The following is a 17,503-nucleotide window of genomic DNA, read 5'->3' as shown; positions in this document are numbered from 1 at the left end:
ATGATGCCCGTTATGAGTTTTAGTAATGGGTAAACTATTGTAAAAAAAAATATATACTTTTTGCTAGAATTTTGACTTTAATTATGAAAATTTTGTACTTTTTATGTCTGCCTTCACACTGCTGGTTAACGCTGGCACAAGAGGTGTATGTTTATGCTGCAATGGCTATTATTAACACTGAAAACATTCGTAGTACAATTTGGATTGCCCTCAAGAGGCTTGATCTCAACGGTTGGTCTTATTTTATAATAATCTGTCCAAATTGCATGTAGTTAAACAGTGGACAGCTGCGTAGCATCCTGGTTGCCATGGCAACATGACAAGATTTGCTTTTGATCCTCGTTGGTCTGCCTTTTTGCCATCTTCATTATATTTTACAATAAGAGTACAACATTTCCTATAAAATATCCTGAATTATTCTTGAATAATTAACTCTGCCTTTCGGCCACTGTTGTAAAATGTATTGCGATGGATAGACAGCAACAGGTGCATCTGACAGCACAAGACTTATACTGGTTGAACAAGAACAAGAGTTACTGGTTACGTCAAAAGAACACATTTTTTTTCCAATAATTGTTGGACAATTTTGTGCTGACATGCAAATCACATGCAAATGTAAACGATATAGCATACGTACGTCATACATACGTAAATCATACACATCTTAAAGGAGAACTCCGGTCAATTTTAACATTGAGCTCAATTTTTAGTAAATTTGGAGTGCTGTCAATACAGAGAACAACGACAAAAAACGGTGTTGCCTACACTGTGTTATCCTATTTAAAAAATTTGCACCCTGTTGACTTGAATGGGGCATGTTTTAAACTTAACCAGTTCTTAGTCTTATCATCCTTGATGTGTCATACAAGTTCCCACCCATGTTGAGTGATTCCTTCAGAGTGAACACGAGTGAATCTGACTGCAGTAGATGTGAAAGATATGAATAAAAATGATGTTATATCAGCCAGCGCAAATACCTGTATTTAGTTCCTGTTTTCGGTGGAAGTCCAAAGTAGTCGATTGTCGAGTTCACGCGCGTGATCATAGTAACTAATCCTATGCGCGTGAACTCGACAATCGACTACTTTGGACTTCGACCGAAAACAGGAACTAAATACAGGTATGTGCGCTGGCTAATATAACATCATTTTTATTCATATCTTTCACATCTACTGCAGTCAGATTCACTCGTGTTCACTCTGAAGGAATCACTCAACATGGGTGGGAACTTGTATGACACATCAAGGATGATAAGACTAAGAACTGGTTAAGTTTAAAACTTGCCCCATTCAAGTCAATAGGGTGTAAATTTTAAAAAGAGGATAACACAGTGTAGGCAACACCGATTTTTGTCGTTGTTCTCTGTATTGACAGCACTCCAAATTTACTAAAAATTAAGCTCAATGTTAAAATTGACCGGAGTTCTCCTTTAAAGACGTTTTCTAAATGTCTATTTAACATCTGACAGGAAAAGTTTTAGAGACACATTGCACATTAGCAAACACTAAAAAATGCATCTTGCAGGTGAAAACACGCACATCAAATAGACGTCTCTGAGATGTGTGCTGTCAAGGAAAAGATATAGTACAGTTACATCTCTAAGATGTCCGCTAAAGAGAGCTTAACCTGGAAAACATCTGATAAACGTCTTAGAAAAAGCAGTTTTACATGCATTCTAAATCATAAACATCTTAAAGACGTTTTCTAAATGATTATTTAGGGAAAGTCTTATAAGGCACATTGTAGATTAGCAAACACTCTAAAAAATACATCTTGCAGACATCAAATAGACATCTCTGTACATGTACGTGTGCTATCATGGATGTAAATATGAGTGCTGACATAACCAGTTATTTTGCAGATAACAGAGTCACGGCCCTTCGGGAAGTTCACATTCCAAGTGGGGCCGAAGTAACCACCATAAGACATGTGCGTTTTATACCAGTTCTTAGGTTAGATATTGATATTAAAAAAATATGTATTAAATTGGTGTTCTCTCTCCTTACAGATACTAGCTCAATCTTTCAGGCTGGACACTTCTCAGATAACACTTAAGGTATTTTGACATGCGCAAACTTCCTGTGGTGATTGAAACCTTTACTATCTGCTCCATATTTGTATATACAGTATTTGAAATCAATTTTCAGATGCGAAACAATCGAGGATCTCTAATTCCATTAAACTGCTGCATGCCGCCAAACAGCAAGCAAATGTAAGTCCATTTAAGCAATCTTTCCTAGTGTCGAAGATATATTCATTTATAGAGAGCCTAAGTCCCTCCCCTCCGCTTCCGGCTCATGGGACCTTATCTCGGAAAAAATATGTATGGTAGTCAATGGCGAGAGACAACTTATTCCATCTGAACTGTGCCCTGAATTACACAAATGATGTTTGTCAATTTAAAAGATAATTATGAAAGTCAAGAAAGTCGCAGTTTGTCATAAAACATTTAGTTTTATGTGAAAATCACTCAATGTACTACATCTCTCGTCTCGCACTGTACGTCACCAACATGGCTGTCACGTTAGTGCGTTTCATCTTGTTCTTCCAACGAGGAAAAAAGTATTAAAAGGGGTGAAAGTCACTACAAAAATGACAGACGTTAGCCTCAGTAAAGTTAACTTCATTCATTGAGTGAAAAGGTATGATGTCACATGTGCGCCTTTTGGGTTTGTAGTCTTTGTAATTACGTATTTTCACAGTCTTATACCTCAACAGTTTTACATCAAACTGCGACTTTCTTGACTTTAAAATGTATCTTTTAAATTGACAAACATCATATGTGTAATTCAGGGCACAATTCAAACAAGATCAAAATATTTGTTGTCTCTCGTCATTGATTACCATACAATATTTTTCCGAAATAAGGTCCCATGGTGGTCCACCGGAAGGGGAGGGACTTAGGCTCTCTATATACTACAGGGCTGTTGAATGCTGGATTCTGATTGGTTGACGAACATTCTAAAGGAATTGCGAATTATGAATTATTTGAATTATTATGAAAATGAATAATTTTCATGGGAACGCAACGGCGCGGCTGAAGTAGTTCCAGGCAGGTCTTGATCACAGTTCCATATCACTCCGCCAAAGGATTTCTGTTATTATTTCAAAGGTGCTTACAGACTACAAACAGCAGAAGAACCAAAAACCTACAACGACACTGACCGAGCAAATAAATATAGTAAACAATAGGATAAAAACGACAGATTAATTCAATGTTTTTTTTGCCATACGTAAAGCACATTCTCTCTTATAAAAGCTGAAAAAAATAAAAATAAAAAAATATATAAATATATATATATATATATATATATATTTATAAATAATATAAAAAAGGTAATTGCGACCTTATAGCTAACAATTCTGACTCTTTTCCCCCCCAGATTTGCATGAGATATAAACTCAGGAAACAACCTCAATAACACTGACATCAAATAGGCCTACTTATACTTCCACTTCCGCTTAAAGGCTACTTATATATGAGATACCTGATTGGTCTTAACCCCAGTGACGGGTAGGTTTAGGGGCGGGGTTAGGGGTAGAAGGCCATCGTATGATTGGTCTTAACCCCAGTGACGGGTAGGTTTAGGGGCGGGGTTAGGGGTAGAAGGCCATCGTATGATTGGTCTTAACCCCAGTGACGGGTAGGTTTAGGGGCGGGGTTAGGGGTAGGCCATCGGGGGATAACCGTATAGTACCCTAAATTTAATCAATCAATTGAAATAAATTATTGAATATAATGAATACATGTTACATTTTCAATCATACTTATCAAATTCAAGTAGATCTAAACGCACAAGATATCATCACACGATAAACACATGCTAGAATACATTGTAAAGCCTATAAATGGCTGACGTTAATGGACATTTCTTTCTGTTTATTATGTTAATCCTTTCTTAGTCATGTTATATTTTCTGGATTGACTATTTTAAATTTGTTAATTTGTTCATATTCTTTTTACTCAGGCCTTACATCCTTGAAGTGGCTAAAAACTACCAGCATGGTATGACAACTAATAATGATCCAACCCCCCAATAAGCTTTATTATATTATCTATAAAAAAGTCACTATTTTTCCTTGTGAATAGTCAACCCAAGACCCAGAAGCATCCCCATTTTTAATAAAACATTGAAGTCACGACTACAGAACATTGTGAAACTGGTGAGACGTTTGACTCAGTGATACTCTCAGTTTGCTTCTTTAAATCAAGTTGACTGTTTAACACTTCCTTGGTGACAAAGTTTCAAGCATTTATGTCACGTCTGGTGCTATTTCAGATTGAAAGATTAGAAGAGCTGTTGCCTGAAATCAAGCTAAAACACCACGAAAAGATGACAAAGGTGAACTTCTGATCTTATATATAACTTTCTTTCCTGTATGTATTTCCTGTTGAAACAGGATGTTGCTCACTCAAGTGTAAAATGCTTTAGTTTGCCTATTTGTCACAGAAGAACCATGATTTGCCACTTTCTATTATGCATATAGGTTGTAGCCTATTAGATTAGAAAAAAGTAGGCTATTATATGTCTTTAAGTCGTGATCAGTATCTTTTTTTCCCCCAGGAAGATTCAGATTGTACATTTTATATTCATGCATGTGCTATTAGTGAATTTTGTCAACTTTTAAGGCCAGTTCACACCAAGAACGACTATAAAGATAACGAACGCCAGCGGATGGTATTGCTCTGTTATTATAACCGCGCTGCAGTTTTGTCCTCTGTCACTTTAATGCTCGCGCTCTTTAAAGCAGGATGGATTCAGATGCTTTTTTTTACTCATCTGCTAGGAAAAATCGGTCCGAAACTGATTCCAAAGATATTGCTTCACTGTGTGGACTCTGTTATTCTTTTATTTTAAGATTTTTTTTATAGAACTTTATCGTCATTGTGGGCGAGTCTCTAGTGTGCACTAGCTAGCATATGACACAAAAATTGTCTCTAAAAAAGTAGTAGCTAATAGGCTAATTCATTTCATGCCTTTCAATTGCAGGATATTGAGTTACTGAATCAAAAGCTGGTATTTCTTCACAAACGAATGCAGGTAAAATGTCATTCCTCATTTGTTATCATCATCATCATCATCATCATCATCATCATCATCATCATAATAATTATTAATGCATTATATCAACAATCTCTAAATTATAAATTAACAATCTCTTTAATTATATTGAATATTTGCATATTTAAAATGTTTTTCAAATTTAAAATGCGAGGCAATCTCAGATTGAAAATAACAATTCCGATGTGATTTATTTTAGACGTCCGAGTGCTATCGCTGGGAGGGGATGCTGAGAAGAGCTCCACTGTGGTGAATGATGCTCACCGGTCATGAAAACTGGCTCAACTCAATTATATAAGCACTGACTAACATGACCAATAACATCTTGGAGTAGAATCTGTCTGTTCAGTTTTTGTTTACATCTATAGAGAATCTGAATGATTTTTCTGGAGTTGTGTAAGTATCTCATCATGTATTTCATCTGTTTTTTCAATATCAACTGGCCTCAAACACACATGGACACAATGGCTTTTATCCAGTTGGTGTCCTATCAGTGTGACCACAGGTGAAGATAATCACATTACCTATTAACATGATCCACTAAGATTATTTCATAACCCACAATCTTATGTAGCTAATGGCATTCATACATTAAGAGTAGTTTAAGTTGCAGATACGTTTTGGCATTACTATAATATATGCAAACAGAACATGTAAAGCAGTTTATAAAGTTTAAAAACCCATTGAAAGGGCATCAGCAGATTGTGACCCTGGATCACAAAACCAGTCACATGTCAACGGGTATATTTGTGGCAATAGCCAACATTACATTGAATGGGTCAAAATTATAAAAAAAAAATTAATGCCAATATTAAGGATATTAAGTAAAGATCATGTTCCATGAAGATTTTTTGTAAACTTCCTACCTTAATATAAAACATGTATTTTTGTGAGTGAATGCAGCACAATCGTGAACATATATGGACAACTTTAAAGGTGATTTTTTCAATGTTTCGATTTTTTTGCACCCTCAGATTCCAGATTTTTAAATAGTTGTATCTCGGCTAAATATTTCCATTTCCTAACAAACCTAACCAATGGGAAGCTTATTTATTCAGTTTTCAAATGTTCAAAAAATTGACCCATGTGACTGGTTTTGTGGCCCAGGGTCACATATTTACAAATACATGAATGCTATGTCCCTTATTTTATTTTGAACGACAGTATGTGTGTGTGTGTTTTAAGTGCCGTGACTGATGGCCATCATTTTTCTTTTTAAGTAGAAATATTCAGTGTAGTCTCTCAATTAAAATCCTCAAGCCTAAAATGTCCATGTATTATAATTATACACATTTTAGACCATTTACAATATTGCAAGATGAAGTATATTACTCTCATGATGGCCATATAAACAACGTAATGACCGCAGCATTTACATTTAAATAAAACTCATCAGATATGACTTTTCCCAGCACACCTTCCATTATGAACAGATCACTTCTCAATAGGCTAAAATTTGGATATATTTTTGCTAATCAGATTATCAAGAACTAAACCGGTCCCGGTCATAGAGAAACCAAATGTCCTTAATGCTTGAACAAACCCCAATTCTCCACAAGAAAACCAGAATCAGAGTAACTAGTCTCCACTTGTTTATTGATACAGAAAAGGCTTTAGTTCTGAGCAATGACTTATCGTTTCCCTGTACATCCCACAAAGATGTTCTGAAAAAGTAGCAAAATATATATTCCAAAATACGTTGTATATAAACCTTAATGAATGAAATGGCTGCTTCTTGACAATGAAAAAAAGAAAAGTTGTTTTGCAGTGAGGACTTCCACTCTATAAATGCAGTTTACTGAATTCTTTCACATTGATCCCAATGTCAGCCTCCAGTCCTTCCGATTCAAAGGACTGAAGCCCATTTATTACACACATTAGGATCAATGTTCGTTTGCAAGCATGAAACAAGGGAGAAAGGAATGTCAATGTAAATCACCATCTCAGAGCATTTCTACAGGATTATTCTCTCTCTCATCTGGACGATGGCTTTATCAGGAAAAAAAAAAATAGACCAGCATCTCAAGTTATTTTTAAAAAAAATGTATTTGATCAATTACATACTGGTGTCCAGAAAAAAGGTCACGATTACTGACAATGAACCACTACAAAAAAAAAATCATCAAGTTGACAGTTACTGGAAAAACACTATGTACATAAACAAGGGTACGATGGACGAGACAAACATCAGGAGTACAGACTCGTGTCATCACCTCTGCTGCCACACTGCTCTGTTCATTCCATTAGCAATTATAGACGGGACTGTTAAATAAATCAGAACAAAAGAACAAACGGTCTTGTTTAACAGTTCTAGTTGCTTGCGTCTTTGAATGGTTTAAAACTTAAACGCTCTTTCTCAGGGAGCTATTCTTAAAATTTATCCAAGTGGTCTGAATTCAAAAGGGGAAGGTGTCCTCAAAATAACCAGCACATTCAACGACAGCACTTCTATTCAGTTTTGGATTTTTTGCTGTCATTGCCGTTTTCCTCGGCCGTGGTTTCCTCGGGCTTCCGCTTCTTGGTGCTCTCGGCGACGTTGCTCCCGAGGTGCGGGGAGAAGGTGATGATTATACAGGTCATGTTGTCACACCCTGTGCCGTCCCCTGAGGTGTCCGGTGCCAAGCAGTGGTCCAGCAGCTAGATGGTGAGAAACACTTTCTGGTAAGTTTTTTCATGGCTCCAGTCATAACGACAAGACAAAAGTCAAATAATAATGACATTTTTTAGCCATTTAATTCAAACAATATAATTTGTTCGGGAACAAATTAGTTCAATGTGGCCATGATTTACTAAAACAAATTAATTGTGGGAATTATATTCTTCATTGACAATATATGCATTTTTGTCCGCATGTCGTGTGGGGCTCGATATTGCTGAAAGAACCAAAAAAAAAAAAAAAAAAAAAAACATCACACGGATGTGCCCGAAGCCGAATCTGGAAAGCACGGACGATAAATAATGTAGTATAACAATTTATAACCACAATTAAAGTGAATCCACAAGTGTGGTCATGCATCATTTCAAATCTGAGGACATCTCAAAACTGAATTTTCTAAGATCATGTCGGGAGTTTTTAGAGAAGGCTGATAAGATGCTAACTAAATATTGTATTGCCCTTTAAACACTCATTTGCAGTCTGATGTCTGGCAAAGAGAACTCCAATTCAATTCATGTTCTATTGTTCTTATTCAATGAAACTTTCACACTTCTGCCGTGAAGACTTCATTATTCTTTTATAGTTATCCTTGTTTGTATTCAGCCATTATAATCCTTTATTCTGGCATTATATTGCTTTCCCATCTACAACACTTTCATCCCACTACTTTAATCTAGCTATTATCTGAAGTCTTTCTAGAAAAAAGAAGCATATTCTTGGGACTTTGTGAATTTTTACTAATTATTTTATAGAATAGCTACTGGCATGACAGGTGCACCGGAGCAACAATTAGCATCAAGCTACAAAACACAATTTAAAAGATTAATATTACCCGTTTACCCAAAACTCACTTTAAACAACCATCGAGTGTTTGTATTAACTTCCGATCGCGATCTAATGTGGATTTTAGTCAATGTTGTTAAAATATAGCATTTTATATGCAACTAATCACTACACCTGCTTAGCATGTATACTGCAAACATTCTTTAATTTTATAAATAAATAAAGATAGTATTTTAGTGATTATAGTGTAGTAACGGTGTTGCGTGCTCGAGATCAACCAGAAAAGTAAACCTGTTCTGAGCTCGGTCTGCACTGTATTGGTCTGAGCTGATAAACTGCCTGAGCAACTCAAGAGTAGTGTGGTTTCGTTTTATTCATTTTTAATTTGCGATTTAATGTTTTTTTTAAAACTCTTATCAGTTGGGCAACGTGGTGGTGGCACCAGTGCGACCTCTAACAATTTTTTGCACCAGCAAGAATTTTTTTTTTTTTTGAAAAATGCAATGATTTGGTCGCAATCTGAAGCCCTGATCAGATTTCACTTACTACGTGAAGATATTGAAATATATTTCTTTAAGGGCTCCGTAGAATCCATCATCTCCTTTTCAAATTCGGCTTCGGGCACATCCACTCACACATTTTCCCCCAGTACTCACCTCTTCTACAATAGCAGATAGGGGTTTGCTTTTACCAGCCTCAGTTTTAAATCTCTCATTCACAAAGTCCACCACTTCCTGACTGCTCATCACATTCCTTTAAACACACAAAGACAAATATAAACACACAGACAATTTAATTATTCATTGGCTACTCGTTACAGTTCTTTGACTATTGCAAAAAAAACATCAGCATTTCTCATGGCAGAGACATATATGGACCTGAATATTGCAATGAGAAAAATTGTTATAGGAGAACTACATTACATCGAGTGACTTTTAAATAACACCACTACATTAAGCCTAGATGTTATGCACAATGTTATCAAAGCAGAGAACCTGAATAAACACTAGAAGTCGCACTGTCAGTCAGCCTTTTTATATATAATAATATTTGTTATTTAAAAGTGATTTCAACCAAACATTTTCAACCAAACAGCTACAATGGCCAATTGCATGCAAATTATTTATCCAATAACTAAAAGCATAAATGTAGGTAAAAGTAAATCAAGGTTTCTTTTATAATAATTTTACCCTAGAACATCAGCATTCAATTAACAACTTGCAAAAGCATGTTAATGCATTGTGAATATTTATGCAACTATCCTTAAAAAAAAAAAAAAAAAAAAAATCATGAAATCATGTTAATTATTTATTTTTGTCCGTCTTACCAGATGCCATCACAGGCAATAACCATAAAGTCATGGTCATCATTGAGAGTCAGCACTTTGACATCAGGCAGAGCAGAGATCATCTGTTCCTCTGGGGGAAGAACCTTGTTCCTTTTATAAAAGTGATCACCTACAAGAAAACAACCATTAAAGCGATGCACAAGGAAATACACAAAATAACACTTCCGTAAATAAATAAGCCAGTAAGTTACCAATAGCTCTGGAGAGGTTCAGGCCTCCATTGACACGTCCGTCCATCGTCACCTTCCCACCAGCGTTCTTTATTCTGGTCAGCTCAAGCTCGTCCTCTGGTTTGTGGTCATAGGACATGTCCACCGCCTTCCCCTTTTCAGACACCACACACCTGGAATCTCCAGCGTTGGCCACAATGAGCTGCTTCCCACGAATGAGAGCTACAACAGCTGTGGTGCCACTGTCTGAACCTGGCTGCAGAGCGGACGAAAACATTTCAATTAACTATGCATACGAGCATGTCACGAGGTCGTGCGATCCACTCCTTACACATCTTATTTCCACTTCTCAAAGCATTCACATGCTTGGTCTGAGGGGTTTGAACTCAATGAATTTCAGTGAATTATCCAAAAATAATGTGTGTTCCACAGAAAAAAACAGCAACCAAGTTTCAAAAGGAACAAAAAGGACATGAAGGCATCATTTGAACTTCTATTCAGAGTAGAAAGAGGTCAGAACCATTAGAAAATTCTTAAATTCATAAACGAACACTTTGGCTGCATCCAGAATTGCATACTAATTGCGAAAAACAGTATGTGATAATAGTATACGAATTCACTGAGTACTCATGATGAGTAGGCAAAAAGTACCTACGAGCCTCTGAAGTGATGCAAATGACGGCGGTAGGTCACATGACAATGTCCATATAACATACTTTTTTAATCTGTCGCAAAGTAATTACTTATTTAAAAGTATGTGATTTCAGATGCAGCCTATATTTCCCACATTAAACCTGAGGTCATGTGACATGCTAACCTCCTCTTTTCCATCCATGCCTGGCAAGCACATTTCCTCCTCTTCATCAGTATCCTCTTCCTCCCCCTCTTCAGTGTCCTCCTCTTCTTCATTCTCACTGCTGTTCTCACCATCCTCCTCACTGCAGTCCTTTTGATCGTAACAGACAATGAAGCAAACTTTTGTAAATTTCAAAATATACAATTACAGATTCAATTGATTTTCTGTAAAGTTCCTTTGAAACGATGTGCATTGTGAAAGGCGCTACATGGATAAACTTGACCATTCAAAACAAAACCTTACTCTTTGGTTACCAGATTGAACCTGCAGTGCAAGTAACCTAGGTGGCTTGGCCATTATACAAACCTAGTCCTGAAATGATGATCAAAATGTGTCCTCACCTCTTCCTCACTACCTTCCTCCTCTTCTTCTCCCTCCTCTGACTCTTCGCTGTCCTCGAAAAACTTGGACTTGGCACTTCCAGGAGCAGGAGCTGCAGAGGAGGAGCACGAGGGCCCAGCATCCCCAGCTGAAGCGGAGCCGGAAGCAGCAGCTCTTCTGCAGGCCCTCATCTTGGAGCCTTCAGCCACATCTCCAGCACCAGCGGCCTTCTGCTTCCCATTGCTGCCGGCCTCAGAAGCCTTGCATTCAGCCTCGCCGTTGATCGCCTTCTCGGCACGAGACTTCTCTCCTTCCTCAGACTCTTTAGACGCATCTGGACACGGCTTTTTGGCATTTTTGTTCTGTCCGAAGCGGGTGAGCAGCTCCTCGATTGTCATGGTGGCCTCTTCATGCAGCAGAGCTGCTTCTTCATTATCAACTGACAAGAAAGAGCATGGACGTCAGTATATTTAGCAAACTTGTAGTTGAGATGAGCATGCATTTTACAATTGATACACATTGCAATTGCTTATGTCACTTAGGATGCTTTCATATTTGGTTTCCATTGAATATTATCAACATCATCATGATATTTGCTGACGATAAAGATTGGGGAATATTGTGAATATCGCGATAATGTTAAAAGTTTAGCATACAAGTAAGCCAACTTCACACTTTCTCAAAGATATGCAGCTGCTTTCAAACTTTCCAGTGCATAGTTGTGCTCTAAAAAGCATAAAACACTATTTTTGCAGCGTTGAGAATTGTAGCCAATCACAGACACATCTGTTGAGCACCAGAATGCAATGGCCAATCAGAAGTGTAGAAGGCAGTCAGAATCCACTCAATACCGCAACCACTTTTTGAAGGAACATTACAATTTTTGTTTAATTTTCATATTGGTTGGTACCTTTAAAGTAATTTGATTTAAAATATTCCTTTTGCATTTATTTATTAAAAATCAGTAATCAATGTCTAGATTTTTTTAAGTGTTAGAATTTCTAGAAATAGAAACAATTTCTATATACTTTGCAACCATAATATGTTCTATCCAGAAGATCATGCCTTTCAATCCTTTACATTTTTCAGAGCAAGAGATATACATTATTAGCTGTATTACCCAGCAAAAGATCACACTGCATTTTTTTATTCCAAACTGGTACGTTTGCATCAAAGCAGCAGCTGTTTACTCCGGTTTCTAGGTAACGTTGACACAGGAGAAGGGAGGAAAATGTGTTGCTCACCTCACTTCTATACTTAGATTTTTGAACTGTTGGTTTTGTTTCCAAAGCATTAACACTACAGAACTTGTGTCTATCTGCCGCAAATGTGTGTCTTTTTGTGACAACTATTTCTGCGAAAGGCAAGCAGAACTGCAAAATTGCAGTTTACCAAGTCACACGTCAACCATCATCAATAGTGGTTTACACGTGCAGTTTAGTACGACTGCATTCATATCATGTGGAATCAGGAGTGGTTTGCGGATGCGCATCAGTTGAGAAAGCAGCATTCACGTCAAAACAACTCAAACGGTCCAAAATCTGACACTAAATGAACCCGAGCGTGCAGCAAAAGTGCCAGTGAGAAAGCACACTTATACTTTGCGAAGCATCATTACGAGATGTTTCATTCAGAAATAACATTAACATTAAAAAAAAGAAAAATATAATGAAAAGCTACACTTTAAAGAAAATGTCTATCATTCATATTTATTCATCCATCAAACAGGAAACCAAAATACTCCCATTTCCAAAAGACAGACTGAAACTATGAATGTGAATTAGAAATCAGGAGTGGTGAGAGAACATTGCGCTTGGTACATTTTTCATCTTCAAACCATGAAAGCAATCCAGTCAAATGTGTTTTTAACTATCTCTGGAAATGGTTGAAAGTGGACAAGCTCAAACCGTTTTAGACCCCGTTTACACCGGTATTTAACGGCGTCCACTTGTGATCTGATCCACCAAATCGAATCTTAACAAGGGCCAATATGTGATGTAAACAACCCTAACACTAACCATCATCTTCATCTGCTACTTTTTCAGTTTCTTCCTGAGGACGTCCAGCTATCTGAACAAGTTCCTTGATGACTTCCTCTGTGGTGATTCGGCCATCGATAGCTAGGAACGCATCTTCCAGAGCCTGGGAATATGATGGCAACCAAGACAAACGCAAAGATGAGGTCAGTGATCATACCCATTTTCAGATATCATGATATAATTAATGAGAGACTAACAACAACACTGGCTTTGCACATCTGAAATCTACCATAATGTCTTAAATAAAAGCAGAAACAGAGTTGCACCACAGAGTTGTGGGCTTATGCAAGTTAAAGGATTTTACCAGATGCTAAATGAATATATACAACTGTAAAATATGTTACCTTTTGCAGCTTGCCATCCTTGTATGTCTTCTGCTCTTTAATGATGTCAGGCAAGTACTTTGAGCAATACAAAGCAACCTCTTCACCTGGAGGATACAGTAACAGATTCTCACTAATCAATATTATCAAATGAATCAAATCTTTCAGGAAGAGTTCACCAAAAAAAGAAATTCATTATGCCGCTCTTTTTCCTACATCTCAGCAGCACAGGGGAAGATTTTAAGTGAATAACTTAATTTTAAAGGGATTATTCACCCAAAAGTTTTAAACTATCACTTGTTCACCCTCAAGTCATTCCAAACATGTATGAATGACTTTCCTTTCTACTGTGTGGAACACAGAAGATGATATTTTGAAGAATGTTGGCGACCAAACTATTTTGGTGACCACCGACTTCCAATGTACGGAAAGAAAACAGACATCTGGCAAATTATCTTTATGTCCCACCCAATTAATTAATACAGGTTTGGAATGTCATGACGGCGAGTATGGTTTTCATTATTGGGTAAACAAAAGCTTCCGAAATGGCATACTCTTGAGTAGGTACCTATTTTGAATAAGTAATTCATGACCACTAAAATGACCGTGGCCTCATGGGATAGTAAAGTGTCCATCCAATGCACACTTCAGAATTTCGCCAGAAGTATTTGCTCATTCAAGTGCATTATGCGTACTCTTTTATGAGTACTTTTGTCACATACTGTTGTTCACCTACTATGTAGTATGCGATTTCAGATGCAGCCTATATACCTTAAAGGAATCGTTCACTTTTAAAATTAAAATTCTGTCATCATTTACTCACCCTTAAGTTGTTTCAAACCTGTATGAATTTCTTTCCTCTGCTGAACACAAAGGAAGATATTTAGAAGAATGTCAGTAACCAGACAGTTTCTGGGTCCCATTGACTTCCATAGAATATTTTTTTCCTACGATGGAAGTCAATGGGACCCAGAAACTGTCTGGTTACTGACATTCTTCTAAATATCTTCCTTTGTGTTCAGCAGAGGAAAGAAATTCATACAGGTTTGAAACAACTTAAGGGTGAGTATATGATGACAGAATTTTCATTTTAAAGTGAACTATTCACTTAAAGTCATCTTGCTCAAAACGCTCATATAGGTATGGTGCTTTTTGAGCTTAAAAGGACATGATGATCACTAAATGGAACAAAGCTGCACTGAAATATTTTTAATAATAAATAAATGAATAGGAGAATAGAACGACTTTGAGGGCGAGTAAATTACAGATTTGTCACTTTTGAGTAAACTGTCTTTTAAAAGCTCTTACACACACTGTGCACGTTACCAGCTTACCTCCATGACCATCATAGACCGCAAACATAGCGGTTTCGCCATCCAACTCTGGGATGCAGTTGTGCGCGTCCTGGGAAACAAAACAAGGCTTTAGGAAGAGCTCGAGGCGGGAGTCTCAACTCACTGGCGCCAAAATCCGCGCACGTCACTCACACACATAACAAAACACACACAACAACAGACCTAACGCACAGTTAGGCTACCGTTATAGAGATCCTTTAAAAGATAAACATCCAATTACACCTGGTAAAGGCCATTCCCTTCGGTTTCCTTTCAAATATCATAAGTAATCATCCACATAGCAATAGCAGCAGAGTGAATGAAACGGTGAAAGTGTGTGTTTTACCTCCATAGACACTCGCCAGCCCTGCATGGCCGCGTACCCATAGGTCATGTTTTTATCCCCGCCGTTGCCTGTGCTCTTCTCCGTGTTGGGTTGAGACAAGTAAGCCCCCATGATGTATGCAATGAGGTATAGTGAAAGAAAAGCTCGTAATGTAAAACAAATCCGTCCAATTCCGGTTCGCTGACTTTAAAGAAGGTAATACGTCTGCGCAAACTAGGTACTTGTCACATTTCAGTGCGCAGTGACCCTTAGATGAGAGTAAACCGGTATGTTACCCTGCTAACTGCTGTTAGCTGACGGGCTGCTAACACTGGTGATGCTGCTGGAGTTTCTAAATGAACAATCACAGATGAGCGAAGAGTCCAGATAAGTCTGTCCAAAACTGACAGAACTCACATTAAACACAAAGGGGAATAAATGTTGATTCGATTTGAATCTCTTTTAAAACATAGAAAAGCCTCTAACACGTGTGAGTCAACATAATCAACAGTCCACCAGCAAACCCATTTCACAGAGGGCGGACTTTAGGCACACCGGAAAAGGAAGTCTGCTTCTCATTGTGAGTTTGCGCATGCGCATGTTACTAAAATTTGGTAGCGGGGGTTTTTGATTCAGCGTAGTGACTCGAATCTTCTGAATCGCTGGGTAAAAAGATTCGTTTAGATTTACTAATTCGTCCAGTCACAGGTTACATCATTATAGTAACCATGAAATCAAAATGGACAATTCTTATTTTTTTTTACGGGACATGCAAGTATTACATCTTCTTGATAACAGTGCGCTGCTGAGTATAACACACGTTGCCATGTGAAAAACACAGTGTTGCCATCTGCAATACAATGGTTTTTAAATCAATAAACTCCTTTTTAAATCAATATTTTGTGTCAAATTATTGATTTATTTGGTAGGTAGTCATGTATAAGCGGGATAATGTATAGCACTACAGTCAAGTGACAACATTACCAAGCCTCAGACAATCTCAGTTTCAATCTTTATTTAAAAACATTTCCCCAGAAAGTTTGACTTAGAATAGTTTGCAAGTGCATGAATATAGGCCTACACAATGAGGCTGTGAAAGGGGACTAGTGAGTAAATGAGATTTTCTGTTCAGTGTAATGCCTTTTATTCCCATTTATTCCCTTGTTAGCGACCACCTTTTTCAAGACAAGTAGCTTTAAAATATCACCACTTGCAGGTATGATGTATTTTATAGGCTATTGTAGAACAAAATGTGAAAATATCTTGAACTTGTGTTAACCAGTGACCTTTTTCAAGGCATATATAAACAAAAACCCATAATAATAAAAAAAACTCATGGGCTCATAGGATAGGAATGTGTCCATCGGTTGCACACTTCAAAATCTAGTCGTAGGTCATCCTTTTTGCAGCTGCTCTTTTATGAATAGGCCTACTGTGAATTCTGACGTCTTTTGTCACATAGCTGCTGTTTTTCACCCACAGAGAAGGGAAGTGGGCCTATGCGATTTCAGACACAGCCATTGACTTATAATGACTATAGTCTTTTTAGGACCTCTTAGTAGAAATGTATATCCTTAAAGGTGCAGTATATTGACAGCTAGACAATGAAATGGGCACAGCAGTCCAAATCAAAATATTGGAGAGAGTTGTTTTCCCCGTCCCCTCCTGCTCAGACTCGACACTCACACGGGTTGCCAGTTTGAGGTCACGCAACAGGAACGAGCGCAATTCACAATGGAAGGCGAGGAGACTAAACACACTGAAAGTTGATAAATTGATTTATTGATTAATGATGAGTTGATACAGCGTTTTAATATACTCCCGTGTCCTGTTAGATGGGGTGCTGAGGCTTTTTAGGTTGGATATAATCTGTGATCTCTGACCCAGTTTGTTTGCTGGCTGTAATCTAATCTGTTGCAGTCGTGAATAACTCAGTGTTTTGATTGATTATTTAAATAAGTGATTCAGTGACTGAATCAGTACATTCAGAGACACTTCGTTCAGTGGCGCTGTGAGTCTTGTTTAGTGAAGGCACTTTTAACCACTAAATTGTGTTGTAATTCTTAATAGTGGCCACATATATGCCATTTTTACCTATAGGCTTATAACACAGAACATGTGCGCACAAACACACACACACACACACACACACACACACACACACACACACACACACACACACACACACACACACACACACACACACACACACACACACACACACACACACACACACACACTGTAGGCTACAGCAAATCTGAAGAGAAGAGTCATCAAAATGTTTG

The 17,503-nt window shown here is 37.5% G+C and overlaps 2 protein-coding genes across 2 annotated transcripts; one reads left to right on the top strand and one right to left on the bottom strand.

Moving 5' to 3' along the window:
- Positions 1-50: 50 nt before the first annotated feature.
- Positions 51-6,326, top strand: LOC307010513 (uncharacterized protein). The gene is made up of 9 exons (XM_079635286.1): positions 51-231; positions 1,862-1,929; positions 2,009-2,056; positions 2,148-2,212; positions 3,969-4,006; positions 4,091-4,164; positions 4,281-4,343; positions 4,992-5,042; positions 5,263-6,326. The coding sequence occupies exons 1-9, from the start codon at positions 84-86 to the stop codon at positions 5,314-5,316; spliced, it is 609 nt and encodes a 202-aa protein (XP_079491412.1). The 5' UTR covers positions 51-83; the 3' UTR covers positions 5,317-6,326.
- On the bottom strand, positions 6,283-15,821 carry ppm1g (protein phosphatase, Mg2+/Mn2+ dependent, 1G). The gene is made up of 10 exons (XM_079635282.1): positions 15,240-15,821; positions 14,894-14,963; positions 13,581-13,666; positions 13,216-13,339; positions 11,218-11,636; positions 10,838-10,966; positions 10,042-10,276; positions 9,830-9,959; positions 9,159-9,255; positions 6,283-7,700 (listed from the first exon to the last, which is right to left on the bottom strand). The coding sequence occupies exons 1-10, from the start codon at positions 15,348-15,350 to the stop codon at positions 7,512-7,514; spliced, it is 1,590 nt and encodes a 529-aa protein (XP_079491408.1). The 5' UTR covers positions 15,351-15,821; the 3' UTR covers positions 6,283-7,511.
- Between the last annotated feature and the right edge of the window lie 1,682 nt (positions 15,822-17,503).

Source organism: Phoxinus phoxinus, assembly GCF_949152265.1.
Source record: "Phoxinus phoxinus genome assembly, chromosome: 14".
NCBI lineage: Eukaryota > Metazoa > Chordata > Actinopteri > Cypriniformes > Leuciscidae > Phoxinus > Phoxinus phoxinus.
Note: the sequence above shows the minus strand (reverse complement) of the source record. Positions and strands in the feature narration are given on the sequence as shown.